The sequence below is a fragment of the Haliaeetus leucocephalus genome, unplaced genomic scaffold (genome assembly GCF_000737465.1).
Source record: "Haliaeetus leucocephalus isolate CR32 unplaced genomic scaffold, Haliaeetus_leucocephalus-4.0 Scaffold92, whole genome shotgun sequence".
In the NCBI taxonomy this organism is placed as follows: domain Eukaryota; kingdom Metazoa; phylum Chordata; class Aves; order Accipitriformes; family Accipitridae; genus Haliaeetus; species Haliaeetus leucocephalus.
Window position 1 is genome coordinate 5517209 of NW_010972528.1, and position 15467 is coordinate 5532675.

At 37.5% G+C, this 15467-nt stretch overlaps 2 protein-coding genes across 6 annotated transcripts in view; one reads left to right on the forward strand and one right to left on the reverse strand.

The window, feature by feature from the left end:
• Window positions 1-162, reverse strand: part of FTO (fat mass and obesity associated) — a 259203-nt gene extending 259041 nt beyond the window's left edge. For all 5 annotated transcript variants that reach the window (XM_010584883.1, XM_010584855.1, XM_010584865.1 and 2 more), the window contains exon 1: window positions 27-162. In XM_010584883.1, coding sequence (XP_010583185.1) covers window positions 27-65 — 39 coding nt within the window. In that variant the 5' untranslated portion in view covers window positions 66-162. The remainder of the gene's footprint in view (window positions 1-26) is intronic.
• Window positions 163-326: 164 nt separating this feature from the next.
• RPGRIP1L (RPGRIP1-like) overlaps window positions 327-15467 on the forward strand; it is an 80495-nt gene continuing 65354 nt past the window's right edge. The window contains exons 1-6 of the mRNA XM_010584901.1: window positions 327-399; window positions 4717-4808; window positions 5597-5741; window positions 8995-9293; window positions 12649-12748; window positions 14910-15053. Coding sequence (XP_010583203.1) covers window positions 4724-4808; window positions 5597-5741; window positions 8995-9293; window positions 12649-12748; window positions 14910-15053 — 773 coding nt within the window. The 5' untranslated portion in view covers window positions 327-399; window positions 4717-4723. The remainder of the gene's footprint in view (window positions 400-4716; window positions 4809-5596; window positions 5742-8994; window positions 9294-12648; window positions 12749-14909; window positions 15054-15467) is intronic.

Here is a 15467-nt window from a genome sequence, read left to right on the forward strand (position 1 = left end):
CGGAGCAGGAAGCAAAGAGAAGGTACCTTCAATTCTTTCTCCCGCTCCCCCGCTCTCCTCTTCATGCTGCCGCCTCGGCCGGCCGGCCAGCCGCCCGCCCGAAACGAGAGCCGTCCTCCCCCAGCTGCGCGGAGCAGCCCCCGCCGCCACCAGCCCGACGCGCAGCTTTGAGGGCGACTACAACTCCCGGCACGCCCCGCGGCACGGGCGCGGGAAGCAGGTGGCGAAAATTGAGCTGTAGTCCCTCGCGTGAGGCGGAGGCGGCGCTCGGCCCTTCCCGAACTACCACTCCCAGCGGGCAGCGGGGTCCTGCAGTCCCCGGAAGTGGAAGCGTTCGGGTAGCAACAGGAGTAGTTGCTAACAGAACGCTGAGAGAAGACATAGGGCTAGCAGGGAGCTGTGAGTACGGGGGGAGCTTTTTCTCCTCTGGGGCACGGCGGGGGGAGGACAGCGATACTGGAGCTACTCAGGGGGATGTGGCGCCACGACCCGACGCGGGGGTGTCCCCAGCCCGGGGAGCCGGAGTCGCTGAGGAGCTGGGGGTCGGCGCTCTCCCGCGCTGAGGGGGGGCCCGGCCTGGGGCTGCGCTCCCGAAGCGGTCGTTTCAGATCTGTGAGGCTGCCTCGCTCGCGGCTCAGCGCCCGTGGGAAGAGGCAGGGAGCCTCGCCCTTTTTTTTAAAAAGTAGCCCTATAGCCCTCCTCAGTTGTGGCCTCTGTTACGTACGTAAAAAGGCTGCTGGACTCCAGCGGGAGCTGTGTTCCTGTGCCCGAGGGCGGGAAAAAACGGGGAGTGTAGGCGTTCCTTCAGGAGGCAAACGCTACCTTTCCTCCCTGCCCCCCCCAGTCGTGTAAGTTATTGTCAGCACTGACGGAGCTGAAGAAAAATTTGGAAAGCACTTGTAAAACATCTTGAAGGCAAGACATGGTTGTTTTGATTTTTCTGTGTTGCAGTAGGATTTACAGGTCTGGGAGATGTTTTTTCCCTCAGACTGCAGCAGGATGTCGTGATCTCCTTTCCTAATATCTTCCATATCTTCTCTCTTTTTTTCCTTTCCACTTCCTTAAACTCACAACCCTGCAACAGATGATGTTTGAAAGACGATATGTGTATATACTCCTACCAAGTAATAAATGAGATTATTTTAGATACCAGGCCCCATAGGGTGCAAACATTTATCTTTAAGGAATCAATACAGGAAGAATGTAGGCTGGAAATACTTTGTGATAGGCTAAGGTAGATGGGTGGTCTGTCTCTCCCCCTTTTTTTTTTCTTTTTTTTCTTTTTTTTTCTTCCCTCTGCCAGAGAAGTGGGGTAGGATTTTGTAAGAAAACCATCATCTTGACCATGGCCAAGATTAATGAAATTCTAAATCTATGTTGAAATGATTAAGTGTTGTAATTGTTACGATTTCAATAGAAACCCTGCAAGCTGAGAACTAGCCCCCACTGGCTGAGAACTTTTGGAAATTTAAGTAATCCCTCCTCAGTTTTGCCACATTTGAATGATGCAGTGAGAACAGTATGCTTCTGTGAGTTATATAAGAATTCGAACCTAAAGCATGAGATCTGAAACTTTAAGTATTCATGCTCATTACTATCTGGTCTTGTGTAACACTGCAAACTTGTATGTGGTTTTTTGTAGTAATTCGTCAGATACAGGTGCTGATAGCACCAGTTTTGTAGTAGTGCAGTATATAAGAAAGTTATGGTTTCTTTAACTTCAGTAACTATATCTAAAATTCTTGCTTATACCAAACTTGAAATTATTATAGGCTAATCCCAAAGATATGGAAAATTTTCCTCTCTTTGTATGTGAAGGCTTTTGGTTGTTTTTTTTTTTTAATTTATTTTTTAGGAACAAGAAGTGCTGAAGTGACTGTAGGGTGACCTTTTTTTGGAAATAAGAATTGTTAAGTTGTTGAGGTTCAGCATGGCATGTGGATCTGTCCAGATGCAAATACAAATTTATATCTCTTTTGCTTTATTATGCTTTATTTTAGGAAATGGTGGACTCTTAAGTACAATCACTTTTGTGGCAATGTTGCTGTACAGTTTTGTCAGATTTAATTGCTTTGCAAATGCTTTCCAAAGAAGTAATATGGAACTCTGTAGAGGAATCTCATGCTTTTAGAAACAATGCTGGAACTGTTGACTGCAAGGAAAGTAATTTTGTTTCCGTGTTTGTGATTGACGCTGGCCTAATATTCAAAAACGTATGTAACACATGATTTGCTGTTTGAAGTGTCCTTTCTCGAAGAAGAAGCATAGATGATGGTTGTTAGTGATTATTGAAGACATAGGTGGTTCTTATGTTACTGATGAGGCAAATAAATTGCCAGGCCAAATTCTAAATCTGTAATTGTATTTTGCCTCCCTAAAATCAAGAGGCAGGTTTGTACTGTTTCTATCTAAAAACATTCTTTTTCATAAAAACAGTTAATTTGTTTTTTCTTTTCCTGTGGCCTAGGACAGAAAAGAAAGCTGAATACTTAATTTCTGTCACTTTGTAATGAAAATGAAACAAAGAATTCTTCCTTTTACTCTTGAAAATTTGACCTTTCTAAGTTTTGGGGATTTAGATTTATAGTAGCTTTATTTTGTCACTTGACTTCAAGTCATGTCATGTTGCCAGTAAAAACTGGCTTTCCTGTCCAGCCCTGCTATGTTTGTTTGCTTGCAACTTAAATATTTCTGTGTTTTTGCTGCAGCCAGTAATGGATTACTACTGACAAGGGGGTTTTTGTTTGTTTATTTGAGGGATAAGCATGTGTTGTTTTGTCTTTGTTTTTTAAACAAATGTATTTCTTTCACACTGAAAATAACAGGCAGATATCCATAGCAAAGTTTCTTAGCAAGTGGCAAATAGTAAAAACCAGTAATGTTTGCCTGTGCCTATTATTGTGCTAGAGTTTTTGAAACTTGATTTTGCTAGATCACAAACATTGTGGAGTTGTGTTGATAAAATGTTTGGTTAGCTCTTGACCTCTCTGATATTTGCCAAAAGAACCTGTCATTTTTGATTTGTGAAGACTAAGATAACCACATTCTAGAAAGACATATAATGGTAGCATCTTCTTGTTGCCACCATCATGAACCAAATTTGGACTGATCATCTAGAGGTAAAGGTTTCTGTTTCACTTTAATCTCAATTGCTGTAGTGATATTGATACAGTGACGTATAATTATGACTGCAGTAATGAACCTAGACCTGAGTGAAGTCAATGACTGCAGATAGTGCTAATTTAACAAATTAAAAAAAAAGTTTTGGGGGATTTGTGTGAATAACACAAAAAGAGCTGAGAACACTGAGGAGCTGGATTCTAGTAGGTATGCATCTGTCATTAGAATTGTGCCATTCATTACAATGGCTGCATGCCATGGACCTCAACGTCATGAAGTAGTATTCTGTTTCTGTGACTGAGAGCATTGAAACTTATTGCTAATCTACAACGGTAGATCAGTTCAGGCATTTCAACAGTCATGACAAGGAAGCATTTGTTCCACACGAAAGAAAAATGTGTTCAGGTTGATATAAACAGTGAAAGCTGGAAATAATACTTTATCCTAAATTTTAGTGATGACAAAACAAAAGATTGAAAGCAAGATTGACTTGCTGGAATCTAATCTTCCATTAATCCTTTTCATTCCTTTTGGACAAAGCCATAAGGAGAACTTTTTATGATAGAAGACTTTACTGGTAGAAGAAAGGCATATCTTTAGCAGCAGTTTTGGTTAGGATAGAATTAACAGATACTTCATGGAATGTTTGTGGATTATACTGTGTCACTTCTGTCATCTGATGCAGGTCTTTAGTAACATTCCAATGCTTTCCTAGATGTTTTTAGATTCACTAAGGATTTATATCACCTGAAGTGTGCAACAATAGGGGGAAAAAAAGACTGTCCAAAGGACTTCATGTCTCTCTTTGTATGCTATATCAGCCTTACTTGACTCTGTGGCTGACATCTAATCTTCTGCACTGGAAGAGAAGAAAGAAACAGTAGTTGTTAACGAGTATCTTCATATATTACACTGAAACAAATGTAGTACTTTCTCACATTAATAATTTCCTAATCTCACTTCGTCACATAGCTAAGCTTTCTGTAGCCTCAAGAAAGAAATGTGTTCGTATTTATGAGAATCATTCATAGGAGAGTCTCTACCTTGGAAAGTAATTTCTCTTATGACAATGATTGAAAGAAGACTAAGAGAATGGTAGGCAATACTGAAATGACTTCATAACCCCCAGCACCTCCGTTTCAAAGAGTCCCATTCAAAATGTAGAAGATGGCATTAGTTATCTACCAGTTGATGCCTTAAGCTTTGACCTGTCTTAAAATGAACAAACAAAATGAACACCCCCCTGCCCAGGTCCCCCTCCCACATGCACTTAAAAATATGGCCTTAGCCCAAAGATTGCTGAAGACAACAGAACTAGAACTTAAAAAAAGCTAATTCTACATACATTAAATACAGTCGGAGCTATTGCATAACAAAGAAGCCGTATTTTGTGCACAGATTAAAACTGATTTAACATTTAACTTGAAAGTTGAGGTTGTCCTCTGAGCGATACAATTGAGATAGGAGCATTTACAGTAACATACAAATCTGTCATTACTTTTTCCTTCATTTTATATGATGTATTGTAGTTCATTCTAGTCTCGCAGTTTAAGTTACAGATGGAGAAGAATTTCATTTGAATTTTGTTATCCATAGATAAGCTATGTCTGTTCCAGCTGATGAAACTGTGGGGGACCTGCCTGTGAGAGACGTAGGTCTAACTCTAGCTGGAATTGGAGGATTACAAGGTTTGTACCATCTGCTATTTATTACAGTTACAGACTTTGATCAATGGCTTCTTAAGTTTCTTTCTAAACATGTTTCTGACATTCCCACTCACAAAATTAAGTTCAAATGCCATTCAAAATCTGGGTTAAGTTCTGAAAAATACTATGACCCATTCTGTGTTCATGTTGCTTGTTATAAGAGGGGAGTTGCTATGAGGTGCTAAAACCTGGAAATCTCATTGAGCTATAAAGTTCATCCTTCCAGAAGAAAAGAGGACTTTTTTGCTGAATTGAGGGCAAGGCCAGACCCACTTAACAAAATGGGAACCAAAAGTACTATGCAGTTCTGATATGTTACTCAGCTGCTATTAGAATGGAACTACTGGGCTCAGTCTTGTATCTAGTAAATTTACAGAATTATGAGTTAACTTTTTAAAGCTTCAAGAGAGTATGTTAACTTTGAAACAGATTAAAAAGCATCTCTGTGGTAATGTTCGTGTTATTTTTTTTAAGTAGTATGTTTGACAGTACCTTGTTACTTGCTAAACTATTTCCTTTGTGTTATCTAGTAGGTAATCGGTTTGCTATATTGTTTGAATTACTTATTTCATCTGTAAGAGGGAGGAAAAAGGAAGTGATTAATATGCCAATAAATCTGAAAAAATTAATCAACAGAGTCATACAAGTGTAAAATATCAAGTTACTTTAAAATTTTCATATTTTTTTCAGTATTTCAAAATGGGTTAGACTTTGGATTACATGTTGTTGAATGTATTGAAGGTAATTTAAAGTTGTCTTGGTTTGGGTAGAATCATCAACTACACAGAATGTAAAAGCTCGACAAGCTGTATCACGAATCAGTCGAGAGGAACTGGAAGACAGATTTCTTCGTTTACATGATGAGAACATCTTACTCAAACAGCATGCAAATAAGCAAGAGGAGAAAATTAAAAGGTATGGGTTTTAATGTTTTTATTTTAGCTCACAGTAACATTTTTGCCCTTCAGAGCATTATCAACAAATTAAAAATCATGCTGATTTCTCTCAGAGTACTTTTCAAAGTAGCAGCAAAAGTCATTCATTGGAATTAATTTTTGTATTGATTTCTGGTTGTCTCTGTGGTATGTGGGATATTTTTTGCAGTGGACAGTATTAGATCTCCATGTAGAGAGATACACTGCTATCCACCACTTCGGAGTTGGTACCTTGGGTTCATAGCTATGTTGTCTCAGTACAAATATAACAGGTATTCTGAGAACTGAAGAAGAGGCTATAAAAGCCTAATTATTCGTCAGGAATTTCATCCTAGAATCAAAGGGCCTATAGAGAGAGATTCTGCCCCTTTTTTCTCCTTCTCTGTCCTCCAAGAAGTTGATATCTAGCCTTTTAGATGGGCTCTAGTTAGCCCTAAAATATCTTTATAATTATGATCAGCTCTCCTTTATTCAGGGTAATAGATAACTTCATTGAAGAAGTCCCAAGTACCATGGGGAGCACAGTACCCAGTGTATCCAAACATATGCAAGCAACTTTAGGCTTATTGTTAAACTTAATGCTGCGCTGGACTCAGCAGAACTGTTCATGGTACTGCTATATTCCAGGAGGGCTAATTAATCCAAAATTACTTATAGAATCATAGAATGGTTTGGGTTGGAAGGGACCTTGAAGATATCTAGTTCAAACCCCCCTGCCATGGGCAGGGACACCTTCCACTAGACCAGGTTGCTCAGAGCCCCATCCAGCCTGACCTTGAACATTTCCAGGGATGGGACATCCACAGCTTCTCTGGGCAACCTGTTCCAGTGTCTCACCACCCTCACAGTAAAGAATTTTTTCCTGATATTTAATATAATCTACTCTCTTTTCAGTTTAAAACCATTACCCCTCATCCCATCACTACACTTCCTGTTAAAGAGTCCCTCCCCGTCTTTCCAGTAGGCCCCCTTTAGGTACTGGAAGGCTGCTATAAGGTCTTCCTGGAGCCTTCTCTTCTCCAGGCTAAAACACCTCAACTCTCTCAGCCTGTCCTCATCAGGGAGGTGCTCCAGCCCCCTGATCATCTTCATGGCCCTCCTCTGGACTCGCTCCAACAGGTCCATGTCCTTCTTATGCTGGGGACCCCAGAGCTGAACGTAGTATTCCATGTGGGGTCTCCCAAGAGTGCAGCAGAGGGGCAGAATCCCCTCCCTCAACCTGCTAGCCACACTTCTTTTGATGCAGCCCAGAATGTGATTGGCTTTCTGGACTGAGAGTGCATATTGCTGGCTCATATTCAGTTATTCATCTACTAATACCCCCAAGTCCTTCTCCGAAGGGCTGCTCTCAATCCAGTCATTGCCCAGCCTGTATTTGTGTGTGGGATTGCCCCAACCCATGTGCAGGACCCCGCACTTGGCCTTGTTGAACTTCATGAAGTTCACATGGGCCCACCTCTTAAGCCTGCCAAGGTACCTCTGGATGGCATCCCTTCCCTCCAGCGTGTCAACCTCACCACACCGCTTGGTGTCATCGGCGAACTTGCTGAGGGTGCACTCAATCCCACTGTCTATGTCACTGACAGATGTTAAACAGCTAATAAAATGTTGCTGCATCTAAGCAGCTAGCTTCTGGACAGAAGCTAACCAATTAATGAAAGGGCATCTGAAGATACTGCCTCTGTAGGTGGGACTATTTCATACTTTTCTGAAGTCCAAAACATTCTTTCCTTTTGACTTGGTATTCAGTGAGTCAGGATCAAATTGACCAGCACAACAGAACTTCCATCTTTTCTGTCAGGCTATTGTCAAATACAAGGTGGTGGAACAAATGAATTGTTTGCTTATTCCAAATGGCATTTCCTGTGTTTGTTAGATGATCTGTCAAATGCACTCATCATCCACTTAGGTAAATTTACATGGAATGTCCAAATTGGAATACCTGAATTAATATTTTAAGGCACAGAAAATATAAAATACAGTGTTTGTCTAGACTGCTAGAGGAAAAATCTTAACTCCTCAAGCTCTATTTCTTTCCCAGCATGCCTCATGCCAAAACCCTTGTAACTAAAAGTTTGGAATGAATTTGCAGTAGTACATTGAAAAAAACCAAATAAACAAAAAAACTTGCTTACAGGCAAGAAACATTCTGTGACATCCTAAAGTTATTATGGATTTTTTTTGTTTCACTTTTGTTCTTTTAAGTAGAAGCTTCTGTCCACAAGTATACAAAAATAAAACAAGCCCCTTTAAACAAATGAAGTGTGTCCTTATTTTCAGTTTTCTTTCTGGGCCTGCAAAAATAGATTCTCTGCAAACTAGATACAGGTCTTGAAGATGTGCGACCAATTTTGTAAAGTCTTGAACTTGTCTCTATCATCAAAGCCACCTTTTCTTTCTTTATATGCCAAGTTTTTTCCATTCACTGCTGGGTATGTTTTCTGTTCTTGTATATTACATCACTCCCATGTGCCCTCTCTGCCTTTTGTTCTAGCTTACCAATGTTTATCAAAACTAAAGGAAATCAAAGGTACAACTCTTGAGATGCCAAAAGCAAAATTTGTATCCTTTTAAAGACAGATGAAAACCATACCCTCTGTATCTAATTATATTCTTCAGCTAACCGTTCCTTCTCTGAAGCACATTGGTAATATTTCCGAAGTATAAAATTGAGTATGGTAACGAGAACTATTAAGTCTCTTTTTCCGGAGTACCTTCTTAAATATCTCCACCTATATATTTTAGCCACTTTAGAACTGAAATAATATTTAAATCCTAAAATACTAGAAAAGATATATCATTGGAATGTTGCATATTATTAGCATTCTTTCAATCATTGAATGTTTTGTGGAATTGTAACTTTTATAGTTTGCCCCACCACGTCCCAAATCTGTAACTTTACTTAACAGCATGCAGAGGTTCCTATATAAGGTCATGTGTTAAAAATTACATTTAAGCAGCATATGGAGTAAATATGTGTCCTCCCTTTACTAACCTTAAATGATAAGCCTTAGGAAACTGTTATTTGTCAGTGCTATAAAGCAGATTGCTGCACAGTGGTTTCAATTATCTTCAAAGAGTTCTTCACGGGCAGTAATAGTTATATCAAAACCTGAAATTTATTATTCAGGTTCTATGCTGAAGTCTTCACAGTGATTATGTTCCTTTCAACAGAATGCTTTTTATGCTGACTTTTCACATTCTTTTTCATCTTTTTTTATTATTTTCCCCAGAATGGCCACTAAGTTAATACGGCTCGTTAATGATAAAAAAAGGTCTGAACAGGTTGGTGGCGGCCCCAAGCGGCTGGGTCAGGCTGTGGAGCTGGAAGAAATGATTGAGCATTTGCAAGAGAGAGTTCGTGAGCTTGAGAAACAAAACGAGAGCCTCCGCAGCAAACTCATTTCAACTAAACAGCAGCTCCAGATTCAAGGCCATAGGCCTTGTTCGTACAGCTATGTTCAATCTCGTATTAACACTGGTCTCAAAAAAGTGAGTGAGGCTGCTGGCATGCCGGAGCACGCAAAGAAAGGTATAATTCACATTTATTGAAAATAGTAGTTTATATAGGTACCACTAATTATTGCTTCACTGTAGCAAGTACATACTCTCTTCTGTTCATCAGTGAGCAATAGTACCTGTAGGCAGAAAGATTGTTCTTTTTCTTGTATTTATTTATAGCAGTCATGATAACTTGTTTGCCTTTGAAGTCCTTGTTTTGAGAATCTGCAGTGGTATGGGTAAAACCAAAGTACACATTTGAAAATAAAGTAGTTATCAAGCAACTTACCTAATAGTTAAAACCAGGGGACTTTCTTAGTATAACTTCTGTGCATGTTAAAGACTTATAAAAGGAGTATATGAAAAAGTTTAGCGTTATCATGTTATAACAAAGTTTTACATCTGTAGTTTGGTTCAACATGTTTTTCCTTTTTTAATTTCAAGGTTTGCTCTAGTCTCTTGATACACGTGTGCACAACACTGCAGACTTGAAACATCTATTACATGTGTGGACTTTTGAAAGCAAATACCACAATGCAGCCGTCTTTAATGATGCTTTTTACTGTCAAGACTTGCTGGTTAAGGCAGTCTCACTCTTAGTCCTTTATTTATGGTAGCTACCTTTGGAAATTACACTTTAAAACCTTTCTATTTTCATATGAACATTTGTAGAGGTAGTTGTATTCAGTTAACTTATACACTGTACAGATAATGTGTTTAAAAAAAAAAAGACAGCTATGGCCATGATTCAAAACTGAGTCAGCAGAATTGTCTCCTTAACTTCTATAAACTATGGATTGGGCTGATGGACAGTTATATAATGGTTTCTTCCTCCATCTCACCTTCCCACCAGTCTTTATTTTGATAGTTACATTGATTATTCAGGTATATGAAAACAGAAATAATTCTCATGTTTTTAGACAGGCAATAAAAAGCAATTGGCTGTTCTTTACTTTTTAATTTGAATATAGTGCAAGTTTTGACATTTTAATAACCCCTATATTTTCATACTTTATATCATTGTTGTGGTTTAAGCCTGGCCAGCAACTAAGCACCACACAGCTGCTTGTTAATTCCCCTCCCCGCAGTGGGATGGGGGAGAGAATTGAAAAAAAATAATACTCATTGAGTATTGAGATGTTGAGATGAAGGCAGTTTAATAGGACAGAAAGGAAGAAAATAATAATAATGATAATAATAGTAAAATGACAATAATAATAAAAAAAGAATTGGAATATACAAAACAAGTGATGCACTATGCAGTTGCTTGCCACTCGCCAACTGATGCCCAGTTAGTTCCCGAGCAGTGATCTGCCCCCGCTGGGCACCTGCTCTCCCCCCCCCCCATTTACATACTGGCCATGATGTCACATGGTATGGAATATCCCTTTGGCCACTTTGGGTCAGCTGTCCCGGCTGTGTCCCCTCCTAACTTCTTGTGCCCCTCCAGTCTTCTTGCTGACGGGGCATGAGAAGCTAAAAAATCCTTGACTTAGTGTAAAGACCACTTAGCAAGAACTGAAGACATCAGTATGCTATCAACGTTCTTCTCCTACTAAATCCAAAACATAACACTATACCAGCTACCAGAAGGAAAATTAACTCTATCCCAGCCGAAACCAGGACAATCATGAATTAGGCAGTTTTATTCCCAAAATCAGTTTTTCTTTGTTTGTTTTAACAGTGCAAACATAGTGTAGAAATATAACAAATTTATTTAGGCCCAGTGCTAGCAGAGAGAAAAGGGCAACTTGGTTCAAGGATTAAAGATCAAATGTTGATCTGGCATGCTGTGAGGACTTCTCTTGGCATAAGAACAGGTCCAGATCAAAGATGTCCTGTGCAGACCTAGGATAATAATGTTCAGAAATTTCACAGAAGTTCTAGTGTGCCTATCTCAGTTCTAAGACCTTATCCAAACTAGAAGGGATTCTGATAATTTGAGTGCTATGAATATGCAGTTTATTGAACACACTTTCTAAGGTGAAGACTATTATTAAAAATCTACTAACTGATAGTCAGAACTTGAACACAGTAGTGTTGTCTTCCAGGAGGTCAGAGAATATTTTCTGTAGTATTCATTAGCATAGGATGTTTCATGTATTTCCCTTGCATGTCTTCTCATCCTGCCCTTTTGATTAATGATGATAAACCTAGCAGTCTAGTGTCAGGTATGTGCCTCCTATCTGTGAAGACTGCTGGACTCTTAGATTGCTCTGTGAAACCATAAGGCTGAATCTCAAAATATTTTTAGCACAGATCAGAAAATATTCAGAGCAATTATCCAAAAATAAAATATCTGGAAAAATTCAGGAGAACTTAGCTGTCTCCAGGGTATGAAGAGGCAAGACGAATCCACAAATAATAAATATACATTACTGTATCTGCTTTGTGTTTGGCTGATGTATAAATACCATAGCAAGTCAATCCAAAAGATGTGGTCAGGTATGAATGTTCGGTAAGTACTCACTGGTTTCTCTCATTAGTTTCTTTATTGAGTACAACCATCTAAGATATATCATGATTTGAACAAAAATTAAAAATACATGCTCCAGGCATATATATACACGTATATAGCACAACTACCTTAATACTTAAAGATCAAAGTTCAAAACATATAAATAAATCAAGTTACCTCAGCACAAATGCCAAGTAGGTAAATTTTTTTCAGTCGTTTTGTGAACCTGGTGGTATTGTTGCACCTTGAACCTGAATGACTCAGTTTTGGGACTGAGGGATGGCAGCCTTAATGGTGTATTTGAAATTTAATGCATAGTTTGGTCCCACGTCAAAACTTTATTAATTTCTTCTTGCTGAAGAAAGAGAAGTAGGAGGAAGAGATTTGGAGAAACCATTGCTTTCGCTCCTCAACTAACAATTCTTCCTTAAGTAATTTCTCACTTTTCTTCTTCACCAGGGACTTAGTATGCTCCTAAAGAACATAAGGAAATTATTTGCAGTGCTGCTAAAAATGGTCCTGTAGTTACTTGTCCAGGTCAATGACACTTGTGATTTTGTAAAGAAAGTGCTATCAGAGAAAAAGTGGTTACAAGTTCATGTTCCTATTTAATAATATTGATATTGTTCTTCTTTGAAGACACCATCTCTGTTCTCTGTCTTTAAAAGTATAATTTTCTAAGAAAAACATTTCAAGACTTGTTTTTAACCTTTCTCTTTAACAGTGCATGCTGTATCACCCATAGTTCAAATTTTATGGCAGCTGTTGTAGATACTCCGATTATCACTTTCCATCTGAATTTGATGTAAAAATAATTTTCATAGCATCTATATAGGAGTTGTAAGTGTTTGTACTATATAGAGCTTGTTGTTTTGTTAAATGCTTTTTCATTCAGCATGACAAAAATTTATCTTTTCTTTGTTTTCAGGAATGAGATTTCAGGATTTAGAAGCAAGATCACCTAACCTTGTGCTCCCAATACATGGACAGAATCTGCTTGAGGATCCAAAGGCTGAAATAAGAAATTTGTATGATTTTCATATTTCTTAATTTCTGTCATTATAATTGTTAAAACTTGTGGTTTTCTTGAAAGAAAAAAAAATTCTGAAGTTTTCACTTCAGAAAATAAAGTGAAGTTCTTGGATCTGACAACAGTAACATTGGTAACAGTGCAGAAGAGTTTTATGATAAGGAAAATACAGGATCAGAGATTTAGAATGCAGAATGTAGGTACATAAGAATTTGGCTGGAAGTTAAAACTGATCTCCACTGGTGAGCCTCGCATTTTGCTAAGATGCAATGCTGCCTAGCTTACTATTGGACAAAACTGACAAAAGCAGAAAAAACCTTGGCTGCAAAATTATTACCAACATGACTCCTAAAATGTGCAGGATAACCCGTGCAAGTGGTGACTGTATTGAAAGTGTTACGCTGATGCATTTAAGCTTCATTTCTAGAGGTGGTCAGATTTTATGGATAAGTTGCAAAAAGTGCAGTATGGGATAGTAACATAAAATGATTTTGATTCACTTCTGCATTTTGAAAGTTGGTTTGTAGTCCAATTGCACATTTTAACTGAAATTGAAGCTCAGGAAACTCTTGATAACATCCTTAATGTAGAGACTGCATGAGAATGGAGAGGTGTTATGTAGGGTGGAGAAAAGGTAGTTGACATCTAATTTAAAGATATTGAGGTCTGATTAGAATATTTTTTTTTCTTCAAAGTATATTGGAACGTGTTAGCTTTTTAGATACCTGGTTTTCTAAAAGCTACTTTCAGTATTTGTGTTTCTTTCCAAATTATTTACCTAAATCAGATTTACTACATAAATATCCATAAATTCTAAATTTTCAATAAATGGGCAAGCTAAGTATACATATATATTAATTAATGTGCAGTTATGTATTTTGTGCTTGAAGTTTTTTAAACATAAAGATTTAGTGGGATCGTAGGAAATAATTTTACAGAAATATTCCTATAAATGATTTTAATAAATAAATTTTAATTATTTAACAACATTTAGATTGCACTCTTGCTAGCATCCTGTCTGAATCTAACCCTTGCTAAACAGTTACAGTTTTTTAAAAAAAATAATTTGCATTATAATAGAATGTTGTTGCTAAAAAAAAATCTTCAGTAATTTTGTAGTGATGGGCCTAGAAAGGGCTATACCTATCGCTTTTGAAGACTAGGAAAATTAAGAGCTATTCATTAAGACTGCCATGAATCTTGGTTCTCACAATAGCTTTTCTCCTAAGACTGATCAAAACCATTGTGTTATAATGCAGAAAACATTCAAATAACATTTTTTTCAGAGATTTCAGTTCTCACAAAGGTGGAAAAAATAACCACCGTCGCTCAAAATGGTGCACTCAGGTACAAAAGCAAACACATGGCCAAAAAACTCAAGGTACTTTTAAGTCTATGATAGGTATACGAAGTAATGAAGAACTGTAGCTTATGCATCGAAAGCTTTAGAGTGGAAAAAATTGTAGATGAGTTGCTGATTATTCTTATTAGAAGAAATGTTATTGAAAAAGATACCTGAGATTAACTTGTCAAGAAAATTGAAATTGCAAAGTTGTGGCCTACTAACAATATTCGGACTCTGATCTGTATAGTTTTCTGCCTTTCTTTTTTTAATTGCATTTAGTGGATAAATTCCACTGTTAAAGACACATCATCTGAATCTTGTGTGTGTATGCGTAAAGTTACCTAACTCAGAATAAAAGCTGAAAAATCACTTTCACTGCTCCATCCATTGAAGACCTCATGTTTTTTTATAGCTAGTAATGGTGTTTTCTTTTTCAGAAAACACTTAATAGTAATGGATTAGAGGGAGGATACGTTTAATATGCAGTATAATAAACAATGAACACTGTTTTCAGCTAGGTTCTGCTAAACATTATTCAGTCCACATAAACATTTAGTTTAGGAGTTTGTGTTGTGTTTGATAATGCGTTTGAATTCTTTATCTATTTATTGTACTATTCACATCTTTTCTTGTGGTGAGCTCTAATTATTTTCATGGTAAGTTAACTCTTAAATGTCTGTTGTGATGCATGTCATCAAGAAATACAAATTTTACTGAACATTTTTGAAATTTTTGTTCTCTTGAGTATTCATTTAATTTTTTCTTTTATTAAATACTTGCCTGGTTTTGGAATGTAAGATGCTTGTACTTGCAGGGAGACTGTGATTGAGTCCCAAAGGGAACACATTGAGGAACTAGAACATGCTAGAGAGATACTTGTGAGTCAGCTAAAAAGGAAAGAAAAGGAAATTGAAGAATCCATCCTGCGGCTGAAAGAGCAAGAAACAGCAAGCCAAAGGTATTGTGAAAAATGGAAATCTCCATGGTGGAAGCATTAGAAGAGCTATGTCATAAGGCTTATATAAAGCTGTAAAAATTAATTGTTCTGTTAAGAAATATGTGCTTTATTCATTTTTTTCCCCTTTGAAACTAAGTCATAAAATGTTTTCCCAAATAGCCATGGATAATTCTAAGCAAGGAGATTGTTATGATAATAAGTTACGATGTTTTTGCAGAAATAAACAAAGAAGTTCATAATTACCATTTTAGAGAATTCATTTCCAGCTGATTCAGATTCAATTGAAGTTCAACTCATTAAATTTTAATCATTTATTGTTTCTTCAATATAATTCTTAGAAAATTTTAGATAGGGGTTCATAGTGGGTAATTTATTGTTCATTAATACTCCTTGATAATTTGGAGTCTACAAATA